Genomic DNA, 27,623 nt, shown 5'->3' with positions numbered 1-27,623 from the left:
ATATGAATGAATTTTCATGCTCGCAACAATCCATGATCCAGCCGCGGGTGCGGGGTTTGCTGCGGAGCGGTTGTGTCTTGCAGGCTCGTCCTCACCCAGCTCCTCTTTTGCTGGTATAATTTGTGACTTGAGAGGGATCAAGTAGGCACAGCACCAGCTCGGCGACGGGATGGTACAGCCTGGGAGGAGGACCTGGATGCCTTCCAGCCTTGGGATGCCGACAGCGCGGACATGTGCTTTACAGACAGGAAAATCAGCCTGGGAATAAAGAGTGTGTTTAGAGGTGGCAGGAGGAACAAGAACTTGTCAGGTCTTTGCTTTTCCGCTCAGTCTCTTTAGGTGGAATATCGTAATGTGCTACAGCAGCTCTGGGGTGTGGAGGCTGCGGTCCAGCCCGTGTGTCAGGTGGTTAGCAGGGAGAGAGGCAGGGCTCATAGCATCCTTAGATAAGGGGTTTTTAGAAGCATCAACCTCCAGTTCTGGTGGAGGAGCCAGATTTCTGTGTTGGACCAGAGCGCCGAGTTTTTGGGAGCAGAAGCTGGCTGAGATGAATCCCCACCCCGCTGAGCAACCTTGGGGAGCTCATTTAGCTGTACATGCCTGAACTCGTAATGGTCTCTGTCCAGCTGCAAACCCACTCCAAATGCATCTGGCTGCGAAAGCGCCGAATTTCTAGATGGTGCCTGTGTTTAAAATCAATTTAACACTGGACCGGCCTCAAGACCTGTGCTGGATTCAGTAGCTCGGTGTGCGATGAGCCAGGCTCTTCGGAGCTGGGGGCTGCTCTCAGACTGGTCCCAAGGCTAATCCAAAGGTGTCCTGGCCGGCTGGCTGGCACGCTCGTAACCGACTGTACAAACAAAAGCTGCCGAGGAATTTTACGGGCAGTCTTCAAAACTCTGGTTTCTGTATAACCAGATCACTGCCTGAAATCTTGGTCATTACAACCGTCTAGTCAGCTCGGTGTCTGCAAAGCTTTCCGCAGCTTGAAGGTATAAATCAAAGTCTGGCTGGGATGCAAGGAGGCTTGTAAAACCCACGGCATCATCGCGGAGCGATGCAGCCGGGGTGAACAGCAATATCAGCATTTGTTGCTATGTTTTCCTGAACGCACTCATGTTTGCTGTCGTGCCAGCTTTTCCTGGAGAGGACACTGTGGAGATACAGCAAGTTTAGATGGGGAATAGAAATGCATCTAAGTCATCTCTAACTGGCCATACTTGACTGAGTCTCTCTTGACCTGCAGCCCTTTGGGTTGCCCCGAAGGACCTGCCGCTGCCGAGCAGATGAATTAAGTCTGCACAGGCTCGCCGGCAGCTTTGCAGAGGGTTAGCGCTCTGCTTCCCGGCTCCGGGAATGTGACTTTCCTGGCTGGGCTTTTTGCACAGCGGGGCTATGGGCAGGGGAGGCTGGAGGTGGGGGAAGCTGGATGAGACTGGTGAAGGTCAGAGCCAAATCCCAGCCTTTGCTGGGACCAGGAGTGTTTGGAGCTGGCTGGTTTGGTTTTTGGGCTTGTTTTCAGTCTGGGTTTGTATTTGCTAGCGGGAGGCGCAGGCTGTGGCACTGTTCCCTAGCCAAGAATTTAGAAACCTGTTTTTAGAAGTAAAGTCTAATTTGGAATTAAAGTATAGGAATTGCTAATACCCTCATGGGAAGAAGCTGGGGCTGGATCCTATTTTCTGCTTCTCGTGTGTGCTAGACTCCTTTGAGTAACATCCGTGGAGAGGGATCACTCAGGGTGATATGCAGGGCTGGGAGAGAGAAGGTAAGAGTCATCAGTCATCGGCAAGACCCTTTGGAAAGAGAGAAAGTGAGATATGGCCATTAAGTACCTGGCTTCTGAGCATCCCTCTTGCCTGGGACTGGGATTTAGGAAGAATTCAGCCCCTTTAAATGGTGGATGTTCAAATGTGCTTAGCTCGGGGGGGGGGGGGGGCTGCTTGCTGGGGTGAGCCAGATGAAGTTGTCTTAGGATATCGGTCCAGGTGGCCCTTGGGCGCAGAGGGACGCAGGGGTTGAAGCAGCAATAAAAGCAGGAGTTGTACCTTTTTGCTGGTGGTCTCTCCCTCATCTTTTGTGTCCCCGCACCTCGGCTGCCAAATAAAAGCGAGGGCACTTCTCTTTGCTGGTGTGAGCACGGTGGTAAAGAGCACGTTTCACTCAGAGGGGTAAGAGGTTTCAGGAAAGGGTAGAGAAGAGGACTTGGAGCTCAGCTGGCCCCGTGTTTCATTGGAGCACGGGAGGCACGGTTTGATCTTGAAATATCCTTTCTGAACCCGCGCTCGAGCTGAAAAGGCAGAGAGATGCCTGCGTGAGGAGCAGGAGCGCTTCGTCTCTGCCCTGCCTGCGGGAATCGGCGCTGGGACAAAACCCAGCCTCAAAAGCCAGGGCTGTGAAAACCAGGTGTGCCGAAGCTGGAGAGGATCTTTTTTCCTCGTTGCCCACCTTCTTGTTCCCGAATAAAGATGCTATTTTTATTTTCCCTTCTGTTTAGCCCCAGTGGGCTTAACCCATCTCTGCAGAGGCACAGAAATCCCAGCTCTAATTTCAATTAAGAGCGCTCCTTTTGATTGCAGCCCAGGCTGGGGTTTGGGATCTATTCCTAATCCCTATATTAGCACTGATTCATCTCTTCCATGAGTATTATCATCAGCGGCCCTTAGGGAAGGGAGGGGAGGGATCTTTCGGGAGGATAAATACCATTTGTTTGTGTTTGTATTAGCTTCCACGCCGCATCCTGATTACATCCCGCATTTTGACACAACAATTATTATTAATTTCCCGGCATCTGCATTTGGATTCTTGCCGACACAAAGGGAAGATGACGGATAATGTCAGGCTCGGTAATTGGGTGGGGGAGGGATGGAGAAGGGTGGGGGTGGGGGGCAGATGGGATATTATTAGATCGCAGTTCTCAGTGTGGAGTGGGGAAGATATTTCTCAGCAGATGTCGGCACCGGCTATTTATCCGCACGTTAGCGCCGGTGGAGTGATTGTCTGGGACATGCTTGGCTCCCTCACCCCTGTCCCTCCCTGCCCCCTTCCACACAGAAATCCCATCAGCTCTTTATTGTGGGAATTGGCTTTTGCGGAGAGCCCCGCCGGCTGCCTTCTGCTCAGGCGCTGCCGTCTTTGCAATGAACTTTGCAGAGGTGAGCCCTGGTCAGCAAAGCAGCCAGCCGTGCTGCTGCTGGGGGGGGGGAGCTTTTTTCTGCAGGTGAGGGTCTTGGAGAAGCCCCAGTGGGTCCAAGTCCCTTCAATGTTGGTGCCCGTTGCAGAAGTGGGAGCTCCTGTGACTTGCCCAGTGTCACTGCGGGCAGAGCCAAGATGGGTACCTGCCTTTTGCCTTCTCGTTTCAAAGACGTGGTCCTTGACCCAAAGCATTGGGTGCTTGGCTGGGGCAAAGGCGGCAGCTAATGCATGGCAAGGGTGATGGACGGACGTTGTTGGTGAAGAAATTGGAGCAGGACGCGTGCCCTGTGCCCCGCTGTCCTTGCTGCTGGGGATTTTTGATAACTGCCTGCTTTTTTCCTTTAACCGGTCACCACAGGAGAATTGCAGCAGGGCTGGCGCATCGAGCACAGCCCGAATGATGCAAACTCTAAAAAAAAAAAAATACTCAGGAAATGCCTTGTTCAACAAGCAGCGTGCAGAGGCCCCCTTCTCCTCCCAGATCTTGCATTTGTCACCAGATTTGCTGGGTTGTGCCTGGTGGCACCCGAAGCAACACGCTGGAAGGGAAGATCTTCTGCCCTTCCCGCATCTTGGTGTTGTCTCACCCCTCCTGCGGTGTTCATGCTTGTGAAGCACTGGGTAGTTCTTCCCCCGCTCTCCCTATGCGGAGGGAGGTTTGAATGCAAGCTGGGAAAATAATAAATAAACCAAAGGAACTAACTGTGATTCAGGGAGCATCGATTTCTGGGGTTGCTTGTGAGACACGGAGAGGTTCTTGTGATGGAGGAGAAGCGAGAGGAGGAACAGATGGGCCTTTGAACCGTTGGGGAACCTTCCTCCTCTTTGTTATAAATCTGTGCAGGGTGGGTGATCTGCTGCAATATCTTTTCCTCCTCAGCATGGGTACCGAGGGAGGTGATGGAGTTGCTCTGGTGGCTCGTGCGTGGGGTTGGCAGGGGAGGAGGAGGCCCACGGCCTCGTGGGGCTTTAGCAAGGACAGATCCCTGGCTCTGGCCAGAGCACGAAAGGGATTTGGGAGATGAGGGGAAACCCTGTCGGTGCCTGACCCTTGCTGGGGTTGGAAAGTGCCCTCAGGGCCGCGCTTAGAGCAGCAGCAGAAGGTCAAGCTGCATCTCTGCCCAAGAGAGCAGCAAGCGCGTTGACCTTGCAACTCTCAAAATCATCCAGAAGCGATGCGGTGGAGGTTTCTGTTCTTTAACATTTGAGCTTTGGCTGCGCCTGGCATCTGTGCTCGGCGTTGGGTCCCATCGCACAGACAAGCAGCCTCGCTGTGCTGGCCCCTCGGCTGGATGCTGGGGTAGCATGTTGCGGTGGTGGGGCAGGAGTAACGCTTTGTTTCTTGGATTTGTGGTTCTTTTGCTAGCTACACCCTTTCCTAGTGTAGCCAAGTCCCTCTGCTTGTGCTCGCTCCCTCTGCACGGGGTCCTGCCCCAAGTCCTCTCCCTTCAGCATGTCCCACAGAGCCCCGGCTCCCCTGCATCTCTGCTGCCAGGCTGGCTGGCACCCGCGCAGGTTTTCCCTATAGGGCAGGACGACAGGATCATGGCGTACCTCCAAGTCGGTCAGAATTTCTCTTGCTGATGAGCTGAGTCTTCCCAGTCGTCCTGCAAAAGTGTTTAACCCCTGAGGCACCACTCCCAAGGCTGGCAGCTTTCACGCAGAGGGACGTCTGGTCTGTCACAGTGATGTCAAGGCGGTTTGATACCAAGAGCTGTGTCGCCTGGAGGTTGCACCTGAACGCTGGGTTACATGCATACATCTATACGTTGAGATGGCATGCTGTGAGCACACGCAGGGCTCCTGGCGTTGGTGGGGGCAGAGCAGATTGTAGCGGGGGAGCCCTGGTCCTGGCTCCAAGTTGGAGTCCTGCCTGTGGATAGAAGTGGAGGGCAGTTTGGAGAGCTTTTTATTGAAATAGAGCTGCTTTCCCTGCTGTGCGGCGGCTGCTCTGGCCGGTACACAAAGCTGGGCTGGCTGGAGCAGCCAGCTTTGTCTCCACCAGCGATGCAGAAGGTGCTTTGCAATGAGCCGAGCAGCCGGGCTTGGCTTACAGAGGCAGGGCAAAGCCACGTCGGGGAAGGGAGCCTGGTCTGCGGTGACTGGACAGAGAATTAAGGGGTTTTGTTTAGGTTTTTCCCCTTCTGACAGCTTGCTGTGAGAGCGAGCTGGGCTGTGAGAGGGGCTGGAAGCATCTCGTGGGTGTAGTTGGGAAGCATTTCCCCGTGGGTTGGAATGGGCACGGCTTGATACCGCCAGAGAAAGCCATCGGTTTGATGCTTTGCACTGAGATGGGGCCAAATTGCCATCTCTTGGAACTAGCTGCTGAAATAAAAGAACGTGTGTCCATCATGCTGTTTAGGCATCTTGGAAGCGAGGTAAGCTGGAAGGGCAGGAAAAGGCTGAGTTAGGCAGGGGTGATGTGGCGTGGCCCGGCCCCACTGCAGCCTGGCTGGACCCAGGGGATGAGGAGCATCTTGGTCCCTACTGCAGAGCAGCTGTATGGTCCTGGCCGAGTCCTTTCTCCTTGTTTCCCCTCTCAAACATTGATCTTTTCAGCTTTAAGCACTTCCAGCTGCAGATTTTTACGTGCAATATCCAGCATGAGCCCTGTGGTGTTGCTAGGGGTTAGCATAATGGCGATAGTAATGTAGGGAATTATCAGAGACGTTATCAGCACGGTCAAACCCAACTGTGCAGCTTTTCACCCCTAAAGCAGGGACCGGCTTTCTATGTGGGGTGACCTGTAGGTGCTGGAGCCAGGCCATCGGGTCATCTCGTGTAATAGGAAATCCTTTGTCCTTAGGACAATGAATCCAGCGTTTCGTTCCCCCTCTTGCATCTTTTTATGTCCATTTGCACATTGAAATCTCTTCAGTTGACTCCTGCCAGTCTTTACAAAAAGCTTTTACTGCTTCAGATGTTTCAAAGATTGAAGGGTTGCCCATCAACTGGAGAGCCTTCCTTGTAAGCAGCTCTGGCTCTGCAGAAGGAGGGAGGGAGGTGGCAGTGGGAAGGAGGTGAACGTATTTGGAAGCGATAGGGAAGGGAGGCAAAAAAAAAAAGAAGGGTTTTTGTACCCTGTTCTCTTGGGGGAAGCATTTTTTATCTCTAAATCTGTGTAATTGATGCCCAGATACTCTGGTGACGATTGCCTTAGAAATGCATCTGCGGTAATAATCTAATATCCGTTTGTTAGGGCTCCAAGGAAATCTAATAATACTGATGCTTTGCCTAATAGAGCTCCTTTCATCCCAGGATAAAAATGCAAGGAGTTTGAGATGGAAAAGACCAGGTTTAGGTCGTGCAGTTCATCTCCCTTCCAGTGCAAAGTCTCGAGGTATTTCACAGGCATCAAATAATTAAAGAGCAGTTATGGTCAGGGAGGCAACTAGGTGAAGAAAGCAGCAGCTGGTGAGCGCAGAGCCCAGCTCCCTGGGTGCGCTGCCAGCGCCGCTTGCTGCAAGAAGGGGAGCTGGGACCTTGCTGGGATGGCATGCTCTGATCCTGCTCCCGCAGCGAGGTGTTTTACTGGGGTCTTGTTGGTTGTGTGCTGGTCTGGGGTCTGAGCAACACTGGGGGTGGGAGGTGATGCCTGACCCATCCAATCCTGCCCAGCCCAGCTGGATGCTGCTGCCCTGGTTAATGATGATGGCTGTTCTGGGACATCATACCTGATAGATGGGGATTTATCAATGGCATCGGGATTCAAGGCTTAGCCAGGACAGAGCAGCAGCTCGGTGGCTGCAGGCACGACTTTGTCTCTTCACTGATCGTCCACATGAGCGATGGAGGATGGTGATGGCCGATGGACCTCGCCTGAGCTGGTAGCCCAGGTGTCCCTTCTGCAGGAGCCCCAAAAAGCAGCTGCGACCCACGTTTCCAGTTCCCCGCAGCTCCTGGCACTAATCGTAGCAGAAGCATCTCCTTTGGTTTCTGGTGATTGCGATCACTTTCATCACAGAACCGCAGAATGGTCAGGGTTGGAAGGGGCCCCTGGGGATCGTCTAGTCCAACCCCCTGCTAAAGCAGGCTGAGGTTTCAGTTGATTATTTTTTGAAATAAAGGGTGTAAAGGCCTGGGTTTATGTTTGCAAGCGCTGCTCTTTGGGAGTGGGACCAGCCCCAGATTGGGGTCCCTTTGCTGCTGGACCCAAAGCAGGGGTGACCCCAGCTCTTCCCCGGCTGGGTGGCTTCACCGCTGGGGAGCAATGGCCCCGCTCCCTCCTTGTGCAGCCCTAATTGCCCCTGGACCAGGCAGGATGCAGCTCGCGGGGGGAGAGCTGCTCCTGCTGCAGCCAACAGCCGGGGCTGTGGCAGCCATCGGTTTTAGCGTGTTGTGTCTCCAGGTTCCCCGGGATGAGGGTGGCGGCAGGGTGGGAACTGGGGATTTGCAGAATTAATGGTATCTGCAGTGAGGGATCTGGCCACTGCGGCTCCGTGCGAAGCAGAGCCAGCAGTGAGGGGAAATCACCTGTGACCGGTTCCATGGATCTGCCCTCCTGTAAATAATTGTAGATGAAAATGTCAAGCTCAGAGCTCCTAACACCAGGCTAAAGGAGGGGATAAGCGGAGAGAAACGTGTGCATTGCCTGGGAGGGTGAGAGATGGAGACGGTGACGGAGAGAGGTGGTCGGTGCATGACAGAGATGCAAACCCTGGGCAGGGAGGGCTGGAGCCAACCTCCTCCACAGGGAATGGGCTGGCGGAGATCCTGGGAAGACTCTTGCGATCCCGTGTGGGGCTCTGTGGGGACGGGGAGGTGTGTGCTGTGGGGTGGCCGGGTTGCGCGGTACCTCTGCCTTAGGGCTGTGGTCCCAGCTTCTCAGGCCAGCCTCCACTCCCGGGAGTTGGCCTCAGGGAGGTTTTTTTTGTAGTTAAAATGTGCAGTTGTGCCCTTTCACCCCTGGAGAAACACCACGTGGAGGGATGGCTGCTCCTCTACCCCCAGCCAAGGCTCTGCCACCTCCTCTGAAAAGGCAATCTCCTCCCGGTCCTTAACTTCTCTGCTGAGAGTGCTAATTAGAGGGCCAATTAGCGTTCAAGGTCAATTTGATTTGCACACTCACTCCAGTAGGAATTGGAGGGAGCCTGGCTCCTCATTTTGCCCGGCAGACGCTGCACTGAGTGGGGGTCGCCGCTGAGCTGGGCAGAATTGGAGCAGGCGAGCGGGAGGTGAGGCGGCTGCTCCCTTGCTGTCACTGCCTCAGCAACCTGGCCATGTGCCGCGCACATCTGGGCTGCTGTGCACATCTGTATGGCACTCATGCAGCTGATGGGAAGCAGCAGGTGATGGTGGGCTGCAGGGGGCAAGGGGAGGACCACTGCCACTGTGCACCCAGGGCTTGCTAATGGAGGGTGAAGCTCTGAAACAGTCAAATAGAAGAGAAAAAAACCCATGTATTTGGGAAGCTGACAGAGGTGATAGTGAAATAAAGGGTCTGGAATTGTTTAATTTACATTTAAACACTAGAGCTGGTGGTGGTTTTGCTGCAGAGGACAGCAGTAGGTCGAGGAGCGGGCAGGTGCCAAACCGCCTGTGCGTGTGGTCCTCGGCCAGGGCCATCAGCCTTGTCCTCAGTTCCCAGTGCCAAAGCTTGCTCCAGCCCCGCCAGCGATCCGGACAGGAGCGCTTTGCCTTGTCTGGGAGTCGTGACGGCAGTCAGAGGATGCACTAACTCCTCCAGGAATTTGTGCGTGCAGGGCTATGCCTGGCAGTTCCCATGCAGCATGGCTGGCTGTTGCACCATCCCAGCTGGGCTGCAAATTTGACTTTTTTTTGGGTGGAGGACAGGTAGCAGAACCTGCTTTTTGTGCCTGCCTCAAATGCAAGGGCACAGCAAAGGCGCTTGCAAACACCTTCACGCTGTTCTCCCCCAGCCTTGAGTTTTCTGTCTGTGTTTGATGGGCATGGTGGACTGCCCCGCAGTAGCGATGTCAGTGCATGGAAAATATTTTGTACCCAAGGTGGGGGTCACCGCTCTGCACAGGCAGTGTGCTGACAGCCCCCCACCCTGCCGTCAGGATTTCTGGGCACAAAACAAGGAGCAGACGGAGCAGGAACCTGAACAGCAGCCATGGGGCATGAGCGCCTTGCTCACCTGCCTGCCCCATCCCTGCATCCTCTCCCCCCCAAAAAAAACCCCTGTGGGTGCAGAAATAACCATACGGTGCATGAGCAGGTCCGTGCATGTGCCTGGAGAGTTGCAGGCACGTCTGCAGTCTCTTCCACTAGCTCCTGCCTTCCCCACAGCCAAAGCTGGCTGTGTGAAATCTGTGCTGGGGGCATCCGCTTGATACCAGCTCCAGTCCAAAGCCGATGAGAAATGCACAGACTGGCAGTGCCGGACTGCATACTAATGGTGCGAGAGCTCGCAGGGAGCAGGAAAAAGAAAGGGAAGGAGCCAGACTGCAGCTCCTGGCTACCCGCGATTGATTTATTACCAGGTTTGCTGATGAATGTGTGAGAAACGCTATTGGTGATAAAGCAGAAAGCCTGTAATTAAAGTAACAGCTTTCAGTTTTTAAACACTGCTGGTGTGTTTTCTTCTCTCTTGCAAATTTTGTCTTGGTGCCACTCAGCATCCTCCTCCTCCTGCCGTCCTGCCCCTAACTGCCTTTCAGCTCCAGGCTGGCAGCCGGTGATGGGCAGGTTATGGCGTGGTTTGCTCAGTGCCTGATTTGGAGAGGAATTATGGGATTTTGAGAGGGATTATGGAATTTTGGAGACCTGGGCTCTGCCGTGGTGGCATATGTATCTGTGCTGGGCACCGGAGAAATTCCCCTCCTGCCCTTGTGCTTGGCAGAGCGCTGGAAAGCAGCTAGGCAGGATCTGGGGCACTGATGGTCTTTGCCAGGGTGGGAATCAGGATTATAGTTAAAATATTGCTGCATGCTGGCAGAAGGTGCTCGGCACCAGCTGTTATTAAGTGGTTGCCTGTATTTTATGTGCTGCTGTAGTTTGTTCCTGCCCAGACCAGGAGCTTGCTCCAGCAACAAGTCTCTGCGACTGGTTTGGGGCACCTTTCCCAGCACTAACCCACTCGATCCCCTCTCTGGAGCTGCCAGGGTGCGGGAGAAGGGGACCTGCTGCTTGGTAGGCTTGTGGATCCAGTGATCCACTGGAAAATATCTGGTGCTCTCGGTTAGTCAATTGAGCAAAGAGGCACCCGGCCCCTGCGGGTGAGCGGCTGTGATGGATGGGCCGGGAGATAGAAGGATACGTGCGGTGAGGGATGGGGGGTGGAAGGGGAGAAGAGGTGAGCACTGCTGATGACAGATGGACAGACAAGGGGGTGTGTGTATAGATATATATGTGTATATATATGAAAGTAGGTAGGGAAAGGGTCTCTCTGATGAGAGATAGATTGGGAGAGATGGATGGATGTGATATTTATAGTGATGGCTAGGTAGATAGAGCTGGATGTGTGTTGATGAATAGGTGGATGATGGATAGAGGGCATGCATTGTGAGAGCTGGTGAGCTAAAGGGTATATACGGTGCTAGATAGATTAGATAGAAGGATATATGCGATGATAGAGAGATAGTATAAGCAGCAGCCTCAGAGTCCCCAGCAAACTGCTGCTTTTAGCTACTCTGAGCTCTGGTGTAATCTCATTTTGCCCTGGTAAATTCCTTATCAAGGCAGCTTTTTTAAATGAAATCCCCTTAGAAGAAATGAAAAAAAATGAACAGATCACAACCAGCAGCACTCTCCGGCTCCTCCGCCGCCAGCCGCTGACCCGGGCTGGCCGTTTCCATGATTACAAATTAACTGATGCTCTGCAGCAGCTCCAAGTTTTTCCCGGCAGCTGCAGCGGGGTCTGCCCGGGTGCCGGCGGGGAGATGCCTTGGCTGCCAGGGTTCGGGGAAGCCTTTCTGTCCTCTGGCAACCTCGCCTCGTCCCCACAGCATCGTTTGCACGTAAGGCATCGGTGTGCGTGTTGCCTCCAGTGCCAGTTCGTGGGGAATGTGGGTGCCTCTCTGGGCTCAGCTCCGGCGCTCGCGTGTTTTGGCAGGCCCCGGCGCGATTCCCGGCGTTTTCTACGAGGAGGGCTGAGAGACGAGCGTTGGCTCCTTTCCCTCTCCCTGCCGCCTCCTGCAAACAGCTGAGGAGCCCCGGGGACAGATTGTGCACTGAGGAGACCGAACTTCCAGCCTGCAGGATTCGGGGCTGTGCGCCGGTGGTTTTTCCTTATCCCTGAGCAGGCAGACAGACTCGGCAGACGTGCGAAAGTCTGTCGTTCCTCTGTGCCGATAGCAATTAAGATGTGCTAATGGGTTCAGATGAGCACCTAAAAAATGTGGATGTTTTGCTGAGCCTTCTGGAAGCTTTTGCTCATCTGCAAACATTTCTGCTGGTGGGAAATGAAAGCTTTCCACAGCAAGCCCTAGCACAAACGCCTTCTGTGGTGGCATCTGGAGTGACCCTCTCCATCCCACGCGTGGTACGGAAGGTCAGGGAGCCCTTGAGATATTTTCTGAGCATCCCCATGGAGGTTTGACCTCTGCCCGCCTTTGGGAGCTGTTCACCTGTCACTCTTCATCCGTGCTGGGCTTTCTGCTGGACAAGGACACGGGGGAGAGGCAGGAGTCCTGGACCTCCTGCAGGCTTTGCCTCTGCTCTGCTGCTGTGAAGTGATTCCCGTGGCAGCTGGGTGCTGTTTTTAAAGGGTTTGGTGGAAAACACAGCCCAGAGCTGGCTGCCTTTGTACCTCAGGTTGCTGATGAAGAGGAACAAAGCTCTCCCTGGTTTTTGGCTTCACCCAAGAGCTGGTTGGAAGGGGGTGGCTTCATCTGGTGGGGTTCAGCACAGCAGCTGGGGAGTCCTGGCAATGAGGACCTGGAGCCACAGGTGCCCGGGTGCTTTGCAGGGAAAGGCTGCAGGTGATGCTTTCTGCCTGGTGGTCACAGATGCTGGATGCAGATTCCGTGACTCTGCTGTTTTCAGCTCGAAACGTGCTTGTAAAAAGATGTCCACAGTTTGTGCTTGGTTATCCCGGCAAGCAGTGTGGTTGGCTTCCCAAATCGGGAGCCGGCAAAGCGCCTCCGCTGCAAGTGAATCGTATCCCATCTTTCTGGTGAACACCCTGCTTAAACAACAAAAACAAACAAAAAAACCCCTAAAAAACTGTATGCTGTTGCTTGTTTTGTTGTACATGGTGGTGGAAAACCTCTCTCTTACGAAGATTTCCTCGACTCTCTCCTTCTGAACTAAACCTGCCTGGCCAGGCATGTGTGGATCAGAGCACGAGGGCTTTGCGGAGCATCAGCTGCGCCCCTTGGCCAAAGTCTTGGATTTATTTCAGTGGGGGGGGGCTCAGCTCTCCAGCACACCCAGCCACAGGCTGGGGAAAGGAAGGAGAAATGAGAAATTGGTGTTACCCATGGGGAGCTGGGGTGCTGCATCACCCGCAGCCCCTTGCTGGGCTGTTACCTGGTTCTGGGTGCTCTCTGGGGAGGGGTCTGGGCTGGGTTGGAGGTTTCTGGATGAGGACCTGCTGGTGGCCAAGGAATTGAATCAAAAGTCACCGTGCCTTCATGCCAGCACTCTTGTGGTTCCCTCTGTAGTGTCACCAGTGGAAATAAATGGATGTGAGGCAGTGAGGCTGGCTGGGGTGGGGGGTGCTCCCGGCCCCCCCATCCTGCGTGGGCTGTGCCCGGGGCTGCTGGCCTGAATCCAGCCCCTCTCCCAGCAGAGCAGGTGAGGCCTCTGCCTTACTCCCTGCCATGGTCCTGATGCTCAAATAGGTCATGCCGAGAGGGTGGGACTGGGTGGGAATGTAGATCCAGCCAGCCCAGAGCCCTTATTTGATGCCCCATTGATTGGAAACATCAGGGGATGCTTGAGGAGCTCGATGGGAGGCAGATACCAGGTGGAAGCAGATGGTTTAGGAAGGGAGACTTCCCAAGCCGGCGGGCAAGCGGTGCGATGTCCTTTGTACTAAGTTTTCAGCCCCTGACAGCAAACACTTGGCTAACCTTATGATTATTTTTATACACCTACAGTTCGATTCAATGATCTGAAACAAAGCTGTGGTTTTCAACTGCGCTTAATGGGAACTACTTGAATGTCTTTGACTTTTTCCCCCTGTTGCTTTACAAAACGTTCCTGCTCCTTACGGAGGCACAGGCTGTGCTCCAGGCAGCCGCCTCTGCCGAGTGCTGCCACCGGCCGCACCGATCCCCTTCCAGCCAGCTCCTCGCTGCCTTTTGATTGACTGATCGGCGTGGCAGTCTAATAAGCGATAACAGCACATATGACAAACTAAACAACCGTCTAATGAATTGATTGACATCCGAAGGATTTGACTTGATGCACAACCCCAGTCACAGATAAGGTTAATGAGGGAGAAATTAAAATGTAGCTCAATGGGTAATGAATACAGCATGTGCCTTGTTGTAACACATGCCAGATCCATCACTCTGAATCAAGCGATGGTAGCAATTTCTAAATTATTTATTGCGCCCCTCATCCTCCTGTCTTAAGGGAAGAGGCACTCGGACTGGTTTTTGTATTTTTTTTTGTATACCTGTGTGTATATATATATATGTAAAACCATATCTCTCTATCTGTGCATTGTGAGGTTCCATAGTCAAAGAAATTTGCTTTGAATTTTGCAATTTTTGTGTTGGTTTTTTTTTTTTTGTAAACTCAATAGCAAAAAATACAACAATCCAGAACCTGTCATGGCATTTGAATCATAATAGCTACAAATTCACTCCACTGAATAAATGGAGAGGCTTATTTATCAAATATATACAAGATGTCTGTCTAGTTGTTAACACACAGAGGTATGAGTAGGCAGAGGAAATCGAGAAAGTTTACATATTCGCTGCTATCTCCAGGGACCTTTCCTTTCCTCCTACTTCTTATTCCTTCTCCCCTCCCCCAGTCGTATCTCCAACTTGGTTTGACTTGCTGGGTTTTTATTTTTTTTTTTTTGTTATTTTCTTTCTCCTTAAATGCGTCTGGCTGATAAAACTTGGGCTGTCAGAGATGATCAAGAGATGAAGTTGCCAAGGAAGGGAAGAGGGATTTGCATGGAGCTTGCATCTCCCCGTGTCTCGCTGCCTCCACGGGAGGGTATCTCCTCTGCTAGCCGGGAGGAGCGCAGGGGACTGTCAGTCTCCTTGAGATCCTTGCGTGCTCCTGACGATCGCGTGCATTTATTTCCACTTCAGGAACGGGGAAGCCAGGTTGACTAGAGGTGGGTCTCTACCGGTTTTCAAAGGTCATCCTCGGGGCCAGATGCAGATGGAGAGACAACAAGCATCACCTGGGCTCCCTATATTATTTATTCCTGAACTGGGGTATTTGGAGCCAGGACTAGGTGATGTTTTGCCCCAAAGAGGGATGAGGAGTGCACAGGGGCTGGGCATAGAGTTGTTTGGGTTTGTGCTTTCTTGGGAAGCTTGTGAGAGGGTGTTCGCCGCCCACCTTGGCGGCATTGGATGCTGCACGTCTGGGAAATTATCCCTGCTGTGCCTTGATCCGGGCAAGCTGTGAAGTCCTTGGCACCGAGCCGAGCTCTTCCCACAAGCCTGGTGAAGCCTGCCCTGCTCAGGGAGGGAAAAGCCGCTTCTCCTCCTGCTTCGTGCCCCCAGCAGCAGCTAATGAGTTCATTTTCGACCTCAGCATCCTTTTGCTAATAGCGAGGCAGGGACAAAAAGGACTCAGGTAGCATGACTTCATCGCAGATGGAGCGAGACTGGGCAGCTAGAGGAGGCGGGGGAAAAAAAATTCATCTCTTTGCTTATAAAGTGCAGCTGGGTCTGAAGCCATTCAGAGGAAATGGCTGTGGATCCCCCCTGTGCCATTCTTCAAAAATAGAGCCATTCTCCTCCAAGCACTCTTCCAGGATTCATTTGAAACCCCCCATTGTACCTCGGCGGCTACTGGGTTTGGAGCGCAGGAGTTGGTGGCTATTAAGAGGTCTGCTTCTGCCACAGGTGTCCTTTGGAGACAGTGCCTCTCTATTACGGGGCAGCAGGTAGATGCCACCACCCGGCGTTGCGTTGGGGAGGCCGGGAGAAGCAATCTTAGCGAGGCACCGGCGTTTCAATTAACTGGCAAGACAGCCAACATTTCAGCACCTGTACATCTCTCTCCCTAGCAGCTGGGATGTATTGTATTATAAATAACAATAAGCAGGGCCAGTCAAAGGCTGTAATTGAATCTCTTCATTTTGCTGACTCTGGCGAAAAAGCCCCTTTGAGTGAATTACAACGTGTGTGTATATAATTTGGGCGACGCGTAAAAGGTAACGCGCTCGGTGTAATTAAAGCAAACCTTCCTCCCAGCCGGTGTCACTGCCCTCGGGGCACCTGGGAGCTGCTTTTGCTGGTCTTGCTGTGGGGAGGTCCCACTGCAGACCTGGGGAGCATCACTCAGCTCTCCAAAATTTTCCTGTTCCTTGAAGGGCGGTGACTGAGATTTTGATATAAGTTGAAGAGGAAAAGCAAATTCCCTCCTCTTCTTGCAGCATCCACTCAAACCCCAGCTCCTCTCCCTGCTGGCCCCAGCAGCTTTGCCCTCCTGGTGAGTGACACTGAGATGTCAGCCTGCCTGGGCCAGTGGTGAGAGCTGCAAAAGCCGCAAAGCTGCAGGATTGCTCCTCACAAAGGAGTCAGGAGTGATGCCCTGCAGACGCAGCTCTCCAGTACCGATGTCTCAAGGTGTCTCAGGTGCATCACCCTGGTGTGGATGTCTCTGTAGTGCTCCCTTTGGGTCCAGGTGTCTACAGCTGATGTACATCAACCCACCTCGCAGGCTCTTACGGGGTTTAGTGACAAGGATTGTCCCTTGTGCTCATCCCTGCGCTCAGCTGGGCATGGAGAGAGCCCGACGGGGTACACAAGCACCCCCCCACCATGCTCGCCCGGTGGCAAGAGGCTGAGCTCTTGCTTTGACAGCACGGGGGCATTTTACAGAGCAAGCCGGTGAGCAGGGACTTGTTGCAATTCTGTCCTTTTGTGGCTTTTCCTTGTAGCGGTACTGCAGCCTCCTTCCCGCGTCACCCAGCCGTTCCCCAGTCTCCCAAATCCTCGTTTTTTTGGTGATCACAGGCAGCTTGCCTGCTCACGAGCTGCCGGGAGGTGCCCGTCATGTGCACCCCAGCTGCGAGCCTGGCGTTAAGGAAGTTTGACGGACTTAAGCAAATACGAGATTCCTTTCGTGGCTGAAACGGAATCATGCAGATGATGCTGCCGTACAGGAATGAGCAGTTCAGTTGTCCTCTGCTTTGAGTAGTAGCCAAGTATGTCTTTTGGCTAACGGAGAGAGCCCAGAGCTGATGCCTTCCAGATTTTTCAGTTCCCTTCCATCTCTTGAGCCTGACTGCAATGATCGTGCTCAGCACGCACCCTCCTCCTCTCACCCCTCCAATCCATTCCACATAGCTCCTGAGGGCCGGCACATTTTTCAGCCCAAATTTTGCACTGACAGAATACATTATATCTGCATCAAGGCGGAACGTAAAGTGAAGAGGAGCTGGCAGGGGGGAGCACAGGGAAATGAGGTTTGCTCCATTGCAAGAACACGGGGTAAAATCAGCAGCTGCAGCTGGTGGTTCTTGGTCCCTGCTTGCTCCCTCTGTGTTGTTTCAGGTTTTCTTGGAGGTTTATGTTGAAAGCATGCTCCACTCCATTTTTTTTCCCCTCTCTAGAATCCACTTTGTATGTCACTTGCCTTTTTTTTTTTTTATTATTATTATCTTAAACATCCATTATTTAGAAACTGCTGGAGCCTGGAAACCAATTTCTGTGCTTATTTCAAAGAGTTTGCAGCGTTTAGGTGGTTATGTACAGGCTATTACATGAGCTGACCATGGAAAAACAGAGCCTGGCAGGGCTGGGTGCCCCATGAGGAGGGGGTGGCGAACCCCTGGCAGGTGGGGGGATAAATATAGGATAACTCCTGCCTGACATCTGATGGACATCTGAACCCTGGGCTGACTGGAGGGTGAAAATCAGTATTGCTTGTAGCCCAGGGTCCTGTGCCAGGGGAGGGATGGGAGCCCAGATCCCACCTCTGCCCTGAAAATGGGATTTGTGGTGGGCAGCAATGCCTCTGAGCATCCTCACTTGTGGGATGCTGAGCTCCTTCCCCTGGTGGGGACGTGGTTGCAGAGAGTGTCCTTCGCTGTTCTTGGCTTTGCAGGGCTCAGCGTGTAAAACAGCGGATCCCTGAGGATGCTTTAAGCTACTCAAGGGATTAGGCAGGGTTATGAGCAATCCCAGGACGCAGGAAATGTCGAGGCAACTTGCAGCCAACCTCCTACTCCTCTCCTCCAGCCAAATAAAAGAGCGGAGGAACTTTTTCTTCGTGGTTTTTGCCATTGATGGGTGGGTGGGTGGTTGTGGAAGCCCCAGGTGCAGAAGGACTCCCTGACAAACCATGCTGATGATATTTCAGGCCGGGGAGGTGGTGGGAGGGAAATCCAGGATTGAGGGATTGAGTTCATCCCTCTTGTAAGCCTGTCAAAGTCAGCAGAGTGGTGGCAAGAGCGAGGCTGGCCCGGTGCATTCGTGGCCTGAGAGCAATCCCTAAATGCTATTGACTTAGCGTAACCCTCTGCTGAGCTGGCTGGGGGTCACGGGGAGCCCTCGCCGAGTCCCAGGGATCCCTCAGCAAACACCAGTGCGGGTGGGGGACCCCTGGGCCACTCAGGTGCCGTGCTTTGGAGGCAGGGGAGCACTGCAGAAGTCACCATCGCGAGGGCGTGCAGACAAAGGGAAGAGCCGTCCCAGTGGGACACGCTCTTTTTCCCCTGCGTTAAGCCCTGAGTCTTTTATCCTGAGATTTCAAAGGAGCTGAAAAAGATCAGGCAGCAGTATTATCCCTGCTTTTTGCAGACAGGGAAACTAAGGTAGCAGAGCAGAGCCGAGGTGAAACATTCCCTGCTCTCCTTGGGTGCTCCCACCCCTCTCAAAGCTTCCCGGGGGGCAGTGCATGCACCTCCGGCTTTGCAAGGGGCATCATCCGCGGGGTGCATCTCTCTCCCTGTGCCCTTTAGAAAATGAGGATATAATTACCGAACTAATGAGCAGATCTGGGGAGCACAGTAGGGCATTGCACTAATTCCTCCTCAGTGCCCATGCTGGCCCTCCTCCCTGTGGGATGCCTGCTGAGCATCCTTGCCCTAAATCGATGAGTGGGTTGGGCTGGCCGTGTTGGGTCAGTTTGGTTTTGCAAGGCTTGTGCTGTAGACCAAATGTGGGGGGTCTCCGAGCATCCACGCAGCAAATCCATCCGTGTCGGAGCTCCCAGAGCCACAGCGGGCAGCCCCTTTCACAGGCAGCGAGGCTGAGCCCTAGTAAGGACCCATCCCCGCCATCCTCATCCTCACACAGCAAAGTTAACGCCAAAATCCAAGCTGTGCTATCGAGGGTGGGAGGCAGGCGGCAGTGGTGTTGGAATTTTCTCCGCGTCGCTGCGAGTTAATTCATTCCAGTAAATCATCCAAAATAATTTGCGGCGAATATCAATTTTCTGTGTGAACTTCTCGCTGGCTGCACAGAAGTATCTTCTGCCGACACGGCTCCCTTATTCTGCTGATCTGAGACAACAAAGCAGCTGGGGAATAAACAGGAGGCAAGCTGGAGTCCCCAGGGCTGCCGGCGCGAGGGAGGTGCCAGGGCTGAAACACGCTTGCAGATAAAACCCAGCGAACGCAGGCGATGATTAAAGGCTAATTTGCTCTCTGTGTAGTGTTAAGTGCCCCCCTTTCCTAATGAACAGAAGGCACTGCCAACCACATTCTCCTTCGCCGCCTCTCTTTTTATTTACCTTTTCAATTATTTTAATGCTTTTCCGATCTTCAATAACAAACGCATCTTGTGGGCTGGGAGTGTTGAGCCCAACTCTGTGCCAGGCTGGTGGCAGAGGATGTGTGTCCTATGCTAGGAAAGACTGTTATGGGCAGCAAATATCTCAAAAAAAACACCCCAAACCAACCACAAAATATATATATAAAAAAAAAAAAACATCTAAACAACCCAGACCAAACCCCAAACCAAAACCCCATCTTGCTCCACCTGTCTCGTGATGGATCTCAGCCTGTGAGTGCCGGTGCTGGCTGACGCTTGGTTGACCTTTCTCCCCACCAGCTGGTAGAGCAGAGCTGTCCCGGAGCCAAAGGCAAGGCTGTACGGGGAGCTGTGTCACCCAGGGATGGTGGCAGAGACTACCCGCTAGCATCTGAACCACCGTCTGCCTTCAAAAAAATAGCAAGAAGAGTTTTGGGTTGGTTCAGTTGATTCTAAGGATGTTTTTCCATGACTGCCCTTCCAAGGGGGAACACGAGTGGTGTGGGTTCCTGGGTGTGCACGCACAGGGTGCTCCGAAGGAGTCACCCAAGGGGCACGTGTCCTGCTGCTGCACCCTAATGCCAGCACCTTTGGAAACAGAGTTATTTCTGCAGCTTCCCCATCCCTGGGTGCTCCTGTCACCTAGAGCACAGGATTCAGCTGAGGCTGGTGTCCAGGAATGAGGAATCGAGGGGACACCAAGTACCTGGTAAAGCCGTGTTGCTGACCTGCTGTAGCAATGCATCGCTGACGACCCCCACGGCGTTGGCAGCCGGTGTCACTGGTTTACTGATGCACAGAGGTTTGCTCGAGCACGGCAGCGCTTGCAGGGCTGTGATGGATTAGTTCCTGGCTACGCTATGGCTGTGTCCACACTAGAGACTGGAAAAGTCATTTTGGTGTTTTGGTTTTTTTTCCCCGTTGCGATGGGAGCGGGCGCGGGAGTGTTGGGGTGTAAGGGAACCCCTTCTCCCACCTGTTATTGTGGAGAGGATTTGCCAGGTGGGAGTTTACTAAGAGGAGCTGTAAAAGAGAGAAAGGAGGAGTTGTTTCGCCACTAGTAGGTTCTGACGCAACTTATCTCCATGGTACATGTTGCAAATGCCTCCAGCATCACTTCTCAGCGGCTCTCTAGCCCGGGTCTATCTGCTGAGGATAGGAGTGCTTTCCGCTCCTCACCCGCAGGAAGAAGCAGCACGGCAGTGTCCTCCCGGGGGGAAGCAAAATTGCTCCTTGTTGATGCTCCCTGCGGATCAGGCAGCTCGAGCACCCTCTCCCACCCCGAGCGGCTGAGCCAGCTTGCACGGCCCATGCGCACCGATGGTGATGGGGGCGCAACCCCTGGGGAGCTCAGCTCCCTGCCATGGCCCAAAATAGATCTGGGGCACCCATTTGTAACTGGTGCTAGGATCGTACGTTGGCTCCCGGTGGGGGAAGCGGCCCTGATTAAAAGAACTATTTATAAAAAGCCTGGATGCAGGAGAGGAAGAGGTGATAATTAGCTGGTGGCGGCAGCTGCACTGCAAGCCGGAGCTAGGGATGGGTACCTGCACAAGCAGGCAGATCCATATTCCCAGGGCAAACGCATCCAGGACGGGGAAAGGAGTAACTCCCTTCTCCTTTGCCTCCCTCCAAGAGGCTCTACGTGATTAATACTATTTTATTATCGCCGTTTTATTTTCATAGTTGTAGTATCCGCTCTTTGCTCCTGGCAGTGCGAGCAGTACAGGTGTCGAGGGCTGTTTGGGAATTGTGTGTGTCTGCCTGGCAGAGGATTCATCAGCAATGGTTGGGGTGACGTTTTCCACCAAGAAGGGTTTATTTGTTTGCTTCTTTGCTTTTTAGATGGTTGTGAGACAGAATGAATTTTTCATGCAGGAAAAAAATTCAACAGCGTTATATTGTTTGAAAAATTGGCTTTAAGTACATGTGTGTGTATGGGGGGGTGGGGAAGCAGAGCTCTTCAGTCATCTCTATTTATTTATTTGTTTGACGTATTGTGCAGATTTGTTCAATTGATGGCAGCACCTAGAGTGTGTTAGGCGCTTCCTAAGCTCTCCCAAAGGCTGGGGTTTGGGGTTGCTTCAGCGGCACAGCCTGAGGACAGACGGACGTGGCAGCAGAGGTCAGCAGAAGGGGAAGAGCCGTAGACAATTTATGTGCGAGCTAAATCTCTTCCCTCCTAGCTGCCGAGAGCCAATACATGCAGCCTCTCGGGGGGCTGGATTAGCTCCCTGTCACCTCCCCAGAGTGGATTCAGTTTTTATATATACATATATATATACATATATATATATACATATATTTGTGCGTGTGTATTTCTCTTTCATTTGGCTGGGATAAAAATTGCTGAGTCAAAGATTCATTTTTCTTAGCGAGCCCCTTGGAAGGCAGATAAAGGGGACGGCGGCGGGAGGCAGGGCTATAAATAATGCATAGAGCACAGGAGCAGCCAGAACAGCCCTCTGCTTACAAATAGAAGATTTCACAATAACATTTTACCCTGCCTACCGTCCCCGATACCGGCGCTGCTTTGCTCACCTTAGGCTAACACCCACTGCTCGTCGAAATAAATAAATAAATGAGCCTAATAAAGCCTGTAGTTAGCACTAGTCCTGCCTGTTCCTATCTGTTGCAGCCCTCGTAACGCCCTGGTCTCCTGGGTTTAATGCTTCTGAATGTCACCGTGCTTAGGGTGATGTGAGGACCGGGTGGGGAGTGGGGGGGAGGGGAATGTGCCTGCTTCTCCCTCTGCCTGTCCCCCCAAGGCTTGAAACGCTGCCCACCCCCCATCTCCCTTCATCTTTGGGATAAGCTGCTTGCCCGTTTCGATACGAAACGTGCCCTTGTGCCTGCGTGGCTGTGCCGAGCTGGAATGCCAAATCCGAGGCAGATTAGAACGCGGAGGAGGTTCGGATGTAGCCGAAATCGGGTCTTTACCCTCAAGGCTTGTGACGCCCAAGATCGCATCTTAGGATTTACCCTTGCTCTGTATTGCTTCCAGCCCCTCCCAGAAGGCTTCCCCATTTCAAGGTCTAACCGCTGGTGGCCTGAGCCACTCTGGTGTGGAAGATGACTTAGAAAGGCTCGTTGGTAGGGAAGGGGAAAGCCCAAGGCTTCCCGGTGGCTCAGCAGCCCAGCTGAAGCATCGTTCAGTCTTGGCTGCTCTGCACGAAGCACTTGCCTGCTCGGGGTTGTAACTGGCTCCGGCAACTATGTGGAGCACCGAGGACTTGTGTGGGCTCAGTGAGCTCTCAGCGATGCTCTGCCGAGGCATGAGTGAGCCCTGGCACAAAGGGAACGAGGGTGTTACCGAGTTGGCGAGGGCTCACAGGGGCTTTTTCATGCAGTCCCAAGCCGCGGGGGGCTTCAAAGTCCCTTTCCCTTCCCTTTGAACTGCTCGTTCAAACAAGCCTCAGCCCTCAAAGCGAAATGCAGAGCAAAACTGGCGCATTTCATCCAATTCCCATCGAGTCTCAATGCAGAGCTATAAATCGGTCCCAGGTTGGCACAGAGGATCCGGGCGAATAAGCGGAGTCGCTGCCCCCCTTGTCTCGTGGTATATGGACAGGAGATGCTGCCGAGTGAACCCAAAAAGCAGCAAATGGCACACTGATGAAAGAAAATCTTTCTTCTTCCTTTTTTTCTGCCTTCTTACAAAACACACTGTTACTCCTGAAGTTTCTCAGCCTTTTTTTTTTTTTTTTTTTTTTTTTTCCTTTGGCTTTCAGCCTCAAATCCCTTGTCAGGAGCTACCTTTGAAACCCAAAGCGTAGCTGGAGGGGGCGGGCAGGAAGGACAATTTTCACGGCCAACCTGGACAACCTTGGAGAGTTTGGAGGAGCTCTGAATCATCCTGCTTCAGGGTGCTGAGCAACCTCTCCTTAGGGAGGGTCAGGGAGGGAGGTTGGCTTGGGAAGGGTAGCCCATGAGTGCCATCTTCAGGATCATCCTTACCTTTTTTCCAGAAGTTATCACGAGCAGGTTGGGTGCTGCTCCTGTAGTTGGCTGCTGATTTGAGTCTGCTGAAAATCCAGTGTGGCCAAGTTATCTGTGTTTTACCCCAGCCCCCTCCCCGGTGCTCGCCGTGGCCACGCATGCTCTGGGCAGTGCCCCTCCAGCGACATTTCTTGGGGTATCGTTGCACCGCACCGCGCTTAATTGCCTGTTTCAACATTTTCAAGGGTATTTGGAGGAAATGTGGATGGTTCATTGACTGGTATTTGAAGGAAGCGGAGAATTTAATTAAAAAACATGAGGGAAAATTAGTAGTAAAGGAGACTGATTGCAAGGCTTGACGTAGGGAGGATGTGGGTACGGCAGCCTGGCTGGTGCAGGCAGGGGGACTGGGAAGCACTGGCATCTTGCTCCATCCCAGTCCTCTGCCCTTGGGGAAAATAGTAGCAAGGGGAAGCGGGAGGAGAAAAAGAAAACAAGGGAAAAAAAACCCACCTGGTTTTTATTGTTGTTTGTGATTTTTACATAAATTTTGCAGATTGCACAGCCTGGTGTTTTTTTTTGTCTTTCCCCTGTCTGCTCTGTTTAATGCAAACGGCACCTTCCTGCTGATTGCAATCACACACTGATTGAGAGAGGCTTGCTCTGCCTGGGCTGGGGGGAGAAGGAGAGAGCCTTAACCCTTTCTCTCGCCTCCCCTCGTCCCTTCTTGCTGGGTCACGCCTTCCTGGCTTTCTACCCTTGCTCTGAGACTCAAAGCCCCACTCCCCAAAGGCCTTCTGTTTATATATGCGGAAGGCAGTCGGCAGCTCTAATAGTGAATTTATTTTAATAAGCGAGGGCTTTGAAATAGATACAAACCTGCCTGCTTCAGGGCACGCGCCCAGCTCTAGCTAATGGGATTAGGAAGAAACTTTTCTTGCAGAGAAATCATCGCCTATCTGCCTGCTGCAGCCTGGTACCCCGGGAGGCAGGGAGCAGCGGTCACTGTGGGAGGCGGATGCCTCTGCTCGGCGGATCATTGTCTATTCCGTCCCGGTTCTTGTATCCTCCTCATCAGCTCAGCGTCGCGGCTCCTTCCTACGGTGCATTAAACAACACCCAGGCTGTACGGCCCCCTTGCTTTTACCCGCTCCTTGCGGGCAGATTGATGGGCGCTGTGGGAAGCCGCCTTGCAACTAATGCAGGTGCTTTGTGGCGGTGCGTGCGTGTACCGGCGCGATCGGCGCTGCCGTGGGACCGCGGCTGGATCCGGGAACTGGGGTTACGTATGTCAAGAGCATCACGGAGAACAGTTGTTTGAGCGGTGGCTTTGCACAACTGCTGCTGGAGCCACCCAGGCTTTTTGCAAAGTCCTGTCTTGTGAAAACTTGTAAAACCTTTTAAACCTCTGTAATCCTTCACATGGTGGCCACAGACCTTTCCACAGTGGAGACGCACTGGCTGTGGCCACAGCCTGGGAGTTTAATGGACACAGTTGCCCCTTGCTCGGGTTTTTGCCTGTCAACTGTGTGATCTCAGATCTAGATCCCGCATTGTTGCCTTGGGCTTGCATTGCAGCACGCCAAGATCTGGCAGGCAGCTGATGCAATGAATCTCCTCCCAAAAAACCACTCTCCCCGGGAACAGGGATGCGGTGATTGCTCCCATTTTGCTGCAGGTTGCCTGTGCTTCGGCGGGGAGGAGGGAGCTGGGTAGCTGTGAGGACAGGCTGTGCAGGGCTGATAACTGCACTTCTTAAGGGTTAACAGTCTCCTGCCAAGTGATGTCATCTGGTTTTTGTGCATCGTGCAAAAAATATGAGCAAAGGTGGTCCTGGTCCGGTCTTGCAGGCATCTGGGGCTGTGATGCCACTCAGTGGGAACACAGCGAAGCCAGGCACGTGCATCCTGAAAGTCAGCCGTGCCGGTTCCCCCCCTCCTCTTGCACTATGATAACGGTGCCGTAAGAGATAGGGAGTCAAGCGCTTTGCAGGCACAGCGATGCCTGCGCCGAGGTCGGGAGCGAATGTGGTCCATGGGCTGATAAGTTACCTGTGAAGGCAATGACTTCGGGGATTGGATTGCCTTGCCCAACTCAGTTAAGTCTAGATAACATCGTGGTTTAAGACATCGATCACTTCAAAGGAACCTGCAGAGGGATTTTAATGCCTCGCAAATTGCTTTTCCTTCTATTCAATTTACATTCGCGATTGCACAGAGCATATTTAGGAGCTTTCCAAAGCACCACAAACAATGACAAATCTCTCCTGAAATGTTCTCCTGTAGCAGTAAATTTGACCTGACAAAAGAGAAGGAGAAACTTCAGCTGCCTTCTGTGCTGTAAGGGCCTCTTCACCCTGCAGCAAGCTGGGGCTTGGGCTCACCAGCTCCGTCCTCGCTGCCCTCTGTAGTGAGCACGGGGAGATGCTTTGCTGTGATGCTGCAGCATCCTAGGGCTGTGTCGGGATGCGCTGCCGAGAGATGTGCGCGAGAAGTTGCTGATCCTGAAGTCGCATCCCTGTAGAAAGCCTTACTGATGGAGCTGGAGCCTCTCCAAGGGCTCCTGGTGTAGCTTAAATAGCCAGGTGGGGTATACAGCTGCCCTCACCGCTGGAGACGTGGTAAGGACAGACAGGGATCTCTTCCGTGGGAAGAACACCCCCTTGCTTTAGTTGAGGCTGGGAGGTTGAGCCCTGGGTCCCAGCGCCCATGGGAAGGGCTGGTTGCTGTCCTGCCTAGCACAAAAGCAAGACGAGTTGACTGGGAAGGGAGCAAAGAGCTGGGAAAATAGAAATATGCACAAGCGTGGCTGGGATGGGTAGCAGAGGGGCTCTTCTATGTGTAGTAACGAGTCCCTGAGCAGATTTTTCCATGATGCTGGCTCTGCCACAGGGCACAAAAGGTGTCTCTGGATTAAAATGCATGTTTTGCTGTTAGGCAGGCTCGATAACACTGCCAGCCCTGTCGCTGCCTCTCCGGTCCTGCCCGGCCCACCACCCAGATGTGATTCTTGCTAATTGAAATGTAATCAATACAGTGGTGAGTTGTTTGCTGGCGAGAGAGGATCCTTTTCTGTTGCCACAGGGACAGGCTGCCCTGATATCTAGGGGAATGCACGAGTCTGTGACCTCACCTGGGCATCTGGGCCGTGCTATTTTGGGATTCCCAAGCTGCCCCAGCATAGCTGGGTCTGATCCTGATGGTTTAAGAGATACGATGCACCTTAAATCTTTGGTCCATCTGCGCCCATACCCATGGGTTTGGTGTAAGTGTCTTTCCCGTGGCTCCCGGTGGGATGGGTGCTGGGGAGGGGGCTGGAAGAAGAGTGCAAATGCCAGGAGGAGGGAAGGACATTTTTGCTATGTAGCCTCCAGGACTCGCTTCACTCCAGCACTGCTTCTTCCCGTGCTTCCCCAGCCATCAGCCTGTGGTCAAGCAAACAAGTCTCTTGCCTGGGTTATTATTTCATTATAGATGTTAATTTTGACCAGCTGTCTTCCTGCCCTGTCTCCGCATATTCACGAACCGGTGATGTCCTCCTGCTGCCGTGGACAGCCGGGAGGAGCTGCCGTCGGGGCATGCAGCGCATGCACGGTCCCAAGAACGGGAGCGTGCCATGCTCGGTTCAGCCTGATCCCCCTCCAGCTCTTACCTGCTGGTTTCCAGGGGCTTTGGGAGCCGGTGCAGAGATGCCATGGGTTTGCTGCAAAACTCTCGTTGGCTTTTTCCAGGAACATTTGTTGCCCCAAAGGATGTCTGCAAGCCCACGTGGCTCCTGCCTGCTCAGATGCACCTGGGTGACCCCACAAAGCACCTCTAAGCTTCTGCAATTAGTTTCCCAAATAGAAATCTAAAGATTGCAAAGCGGCCAGCTGAGCTCCTTGTTTGTTATGGCCAAGACAGCCGAGTGAAGCATCTCCCTGTGTCAGCATCCTCTGATTCGCTATCTCGTACCTGCCAGAGCATCTCCTGCTTTGATAGAGCCAGAGATTTCAACTAGAAAATGTCAACTAGTCTTGGCTGGATAAAACCCAGGAGTTTTGCCGTCATTCCTGGCACCTTTTTATCTCGCTGCTCCATGAAGCTATGATCCCAGGAATGACCGTGTTCGAGGGGAAAGAAGCAATCAAAACGCAGCAAGGAGTAAAGCTCCTGCAGCAGAGCAAACCCCATTGCCGAGGTCCCAAGCCTGGTCAGCTTCCCAAGTCCTTTCATTTAGCCGGTGCTTCTGTTTGGGGATGGTGTGCTTGGCTCTTTCTCAGAGTTTCCTGTTCTTTGGGGGTCTGAGATAAAGCCTTTCAGGATTACTCACCTGTCCCAGGAGTCTGGGAAGGGCTTGGAGGAGCTGCAGGCTGTGGAGGTGTTTCTGCTTTCAAGCCCGAAAAAATGGATGTGATGCTGCAGGCTCTTTACACTGGGCTTTCAAGCTGGTATCCAGCACCGCTGTGTGCATCTGTGTCCCAGCTCCCTCCGCCTCATTTTCCCTTTTTGGAGCCAAGCAATAGCTGAGCACAAAGCTAGTCTGTCCCACGGGCCCTCTTGCCCTAAGATGGCTCCAGAAGGCTGCCAGCCCCATTACTGTTCTTGATTTAATCCTGGCTTTTGTGTTATAGTCTGAAAATCCTCATGGCCATTAGGGCACATCACATTAGGGATCTAGAGACACGTGTTCAAGCTTTGCTCT

General features: G+C 53.0%; 1 protein-coding gene across 3 annotated transcripts in view; it reads left to right on the top strand.

Moving 5' to 3' along the window:
- Positions 1-27,623, top strand: part of LOC102047355 (protein CEPU-1) — a 361,978-nt gene that overhangs the window by 42,633 nt on the left and 291,722 nt on the right. The window contains exon 1 of one of the 3 annotated variants that reach the window (XM_055728656.1): positions 2,807-2,843. The exons of the other annotated variants lie outside the window; for them this stretch is intronic. Coding sequence (XP_055584631.1) covers positions 2,822-2,843 — 22 coding nt within the window. The 5' untranslated portion in view covers positions 2,807-2,821. Of the gene's footprint in view, positions 1-2,806; positions 2,844-27,623 lie in introns of those variants that run through there. 3 annotated transcript variants of the gene reach the window in all.

This window comes from Falco cherrug, chromosome 17 (assembly GCF_023634085.1).
Source record: "Falco cherrug isolate bFalChe1 chromosome 17, bFalChe1.pri, whole genome shotgun sequence".
Taxonomy (NCBI): Eukaryota; Metazoa; Chordata; class Aves; order Falconiformes; family Falconidae; genus Falco; species Falco cherrug.
The sequence above is the reverse complement of the archived record's forward strand: the minus strand, read 5'-3'. Positions and strand labels throughout refer to the sequence as shown.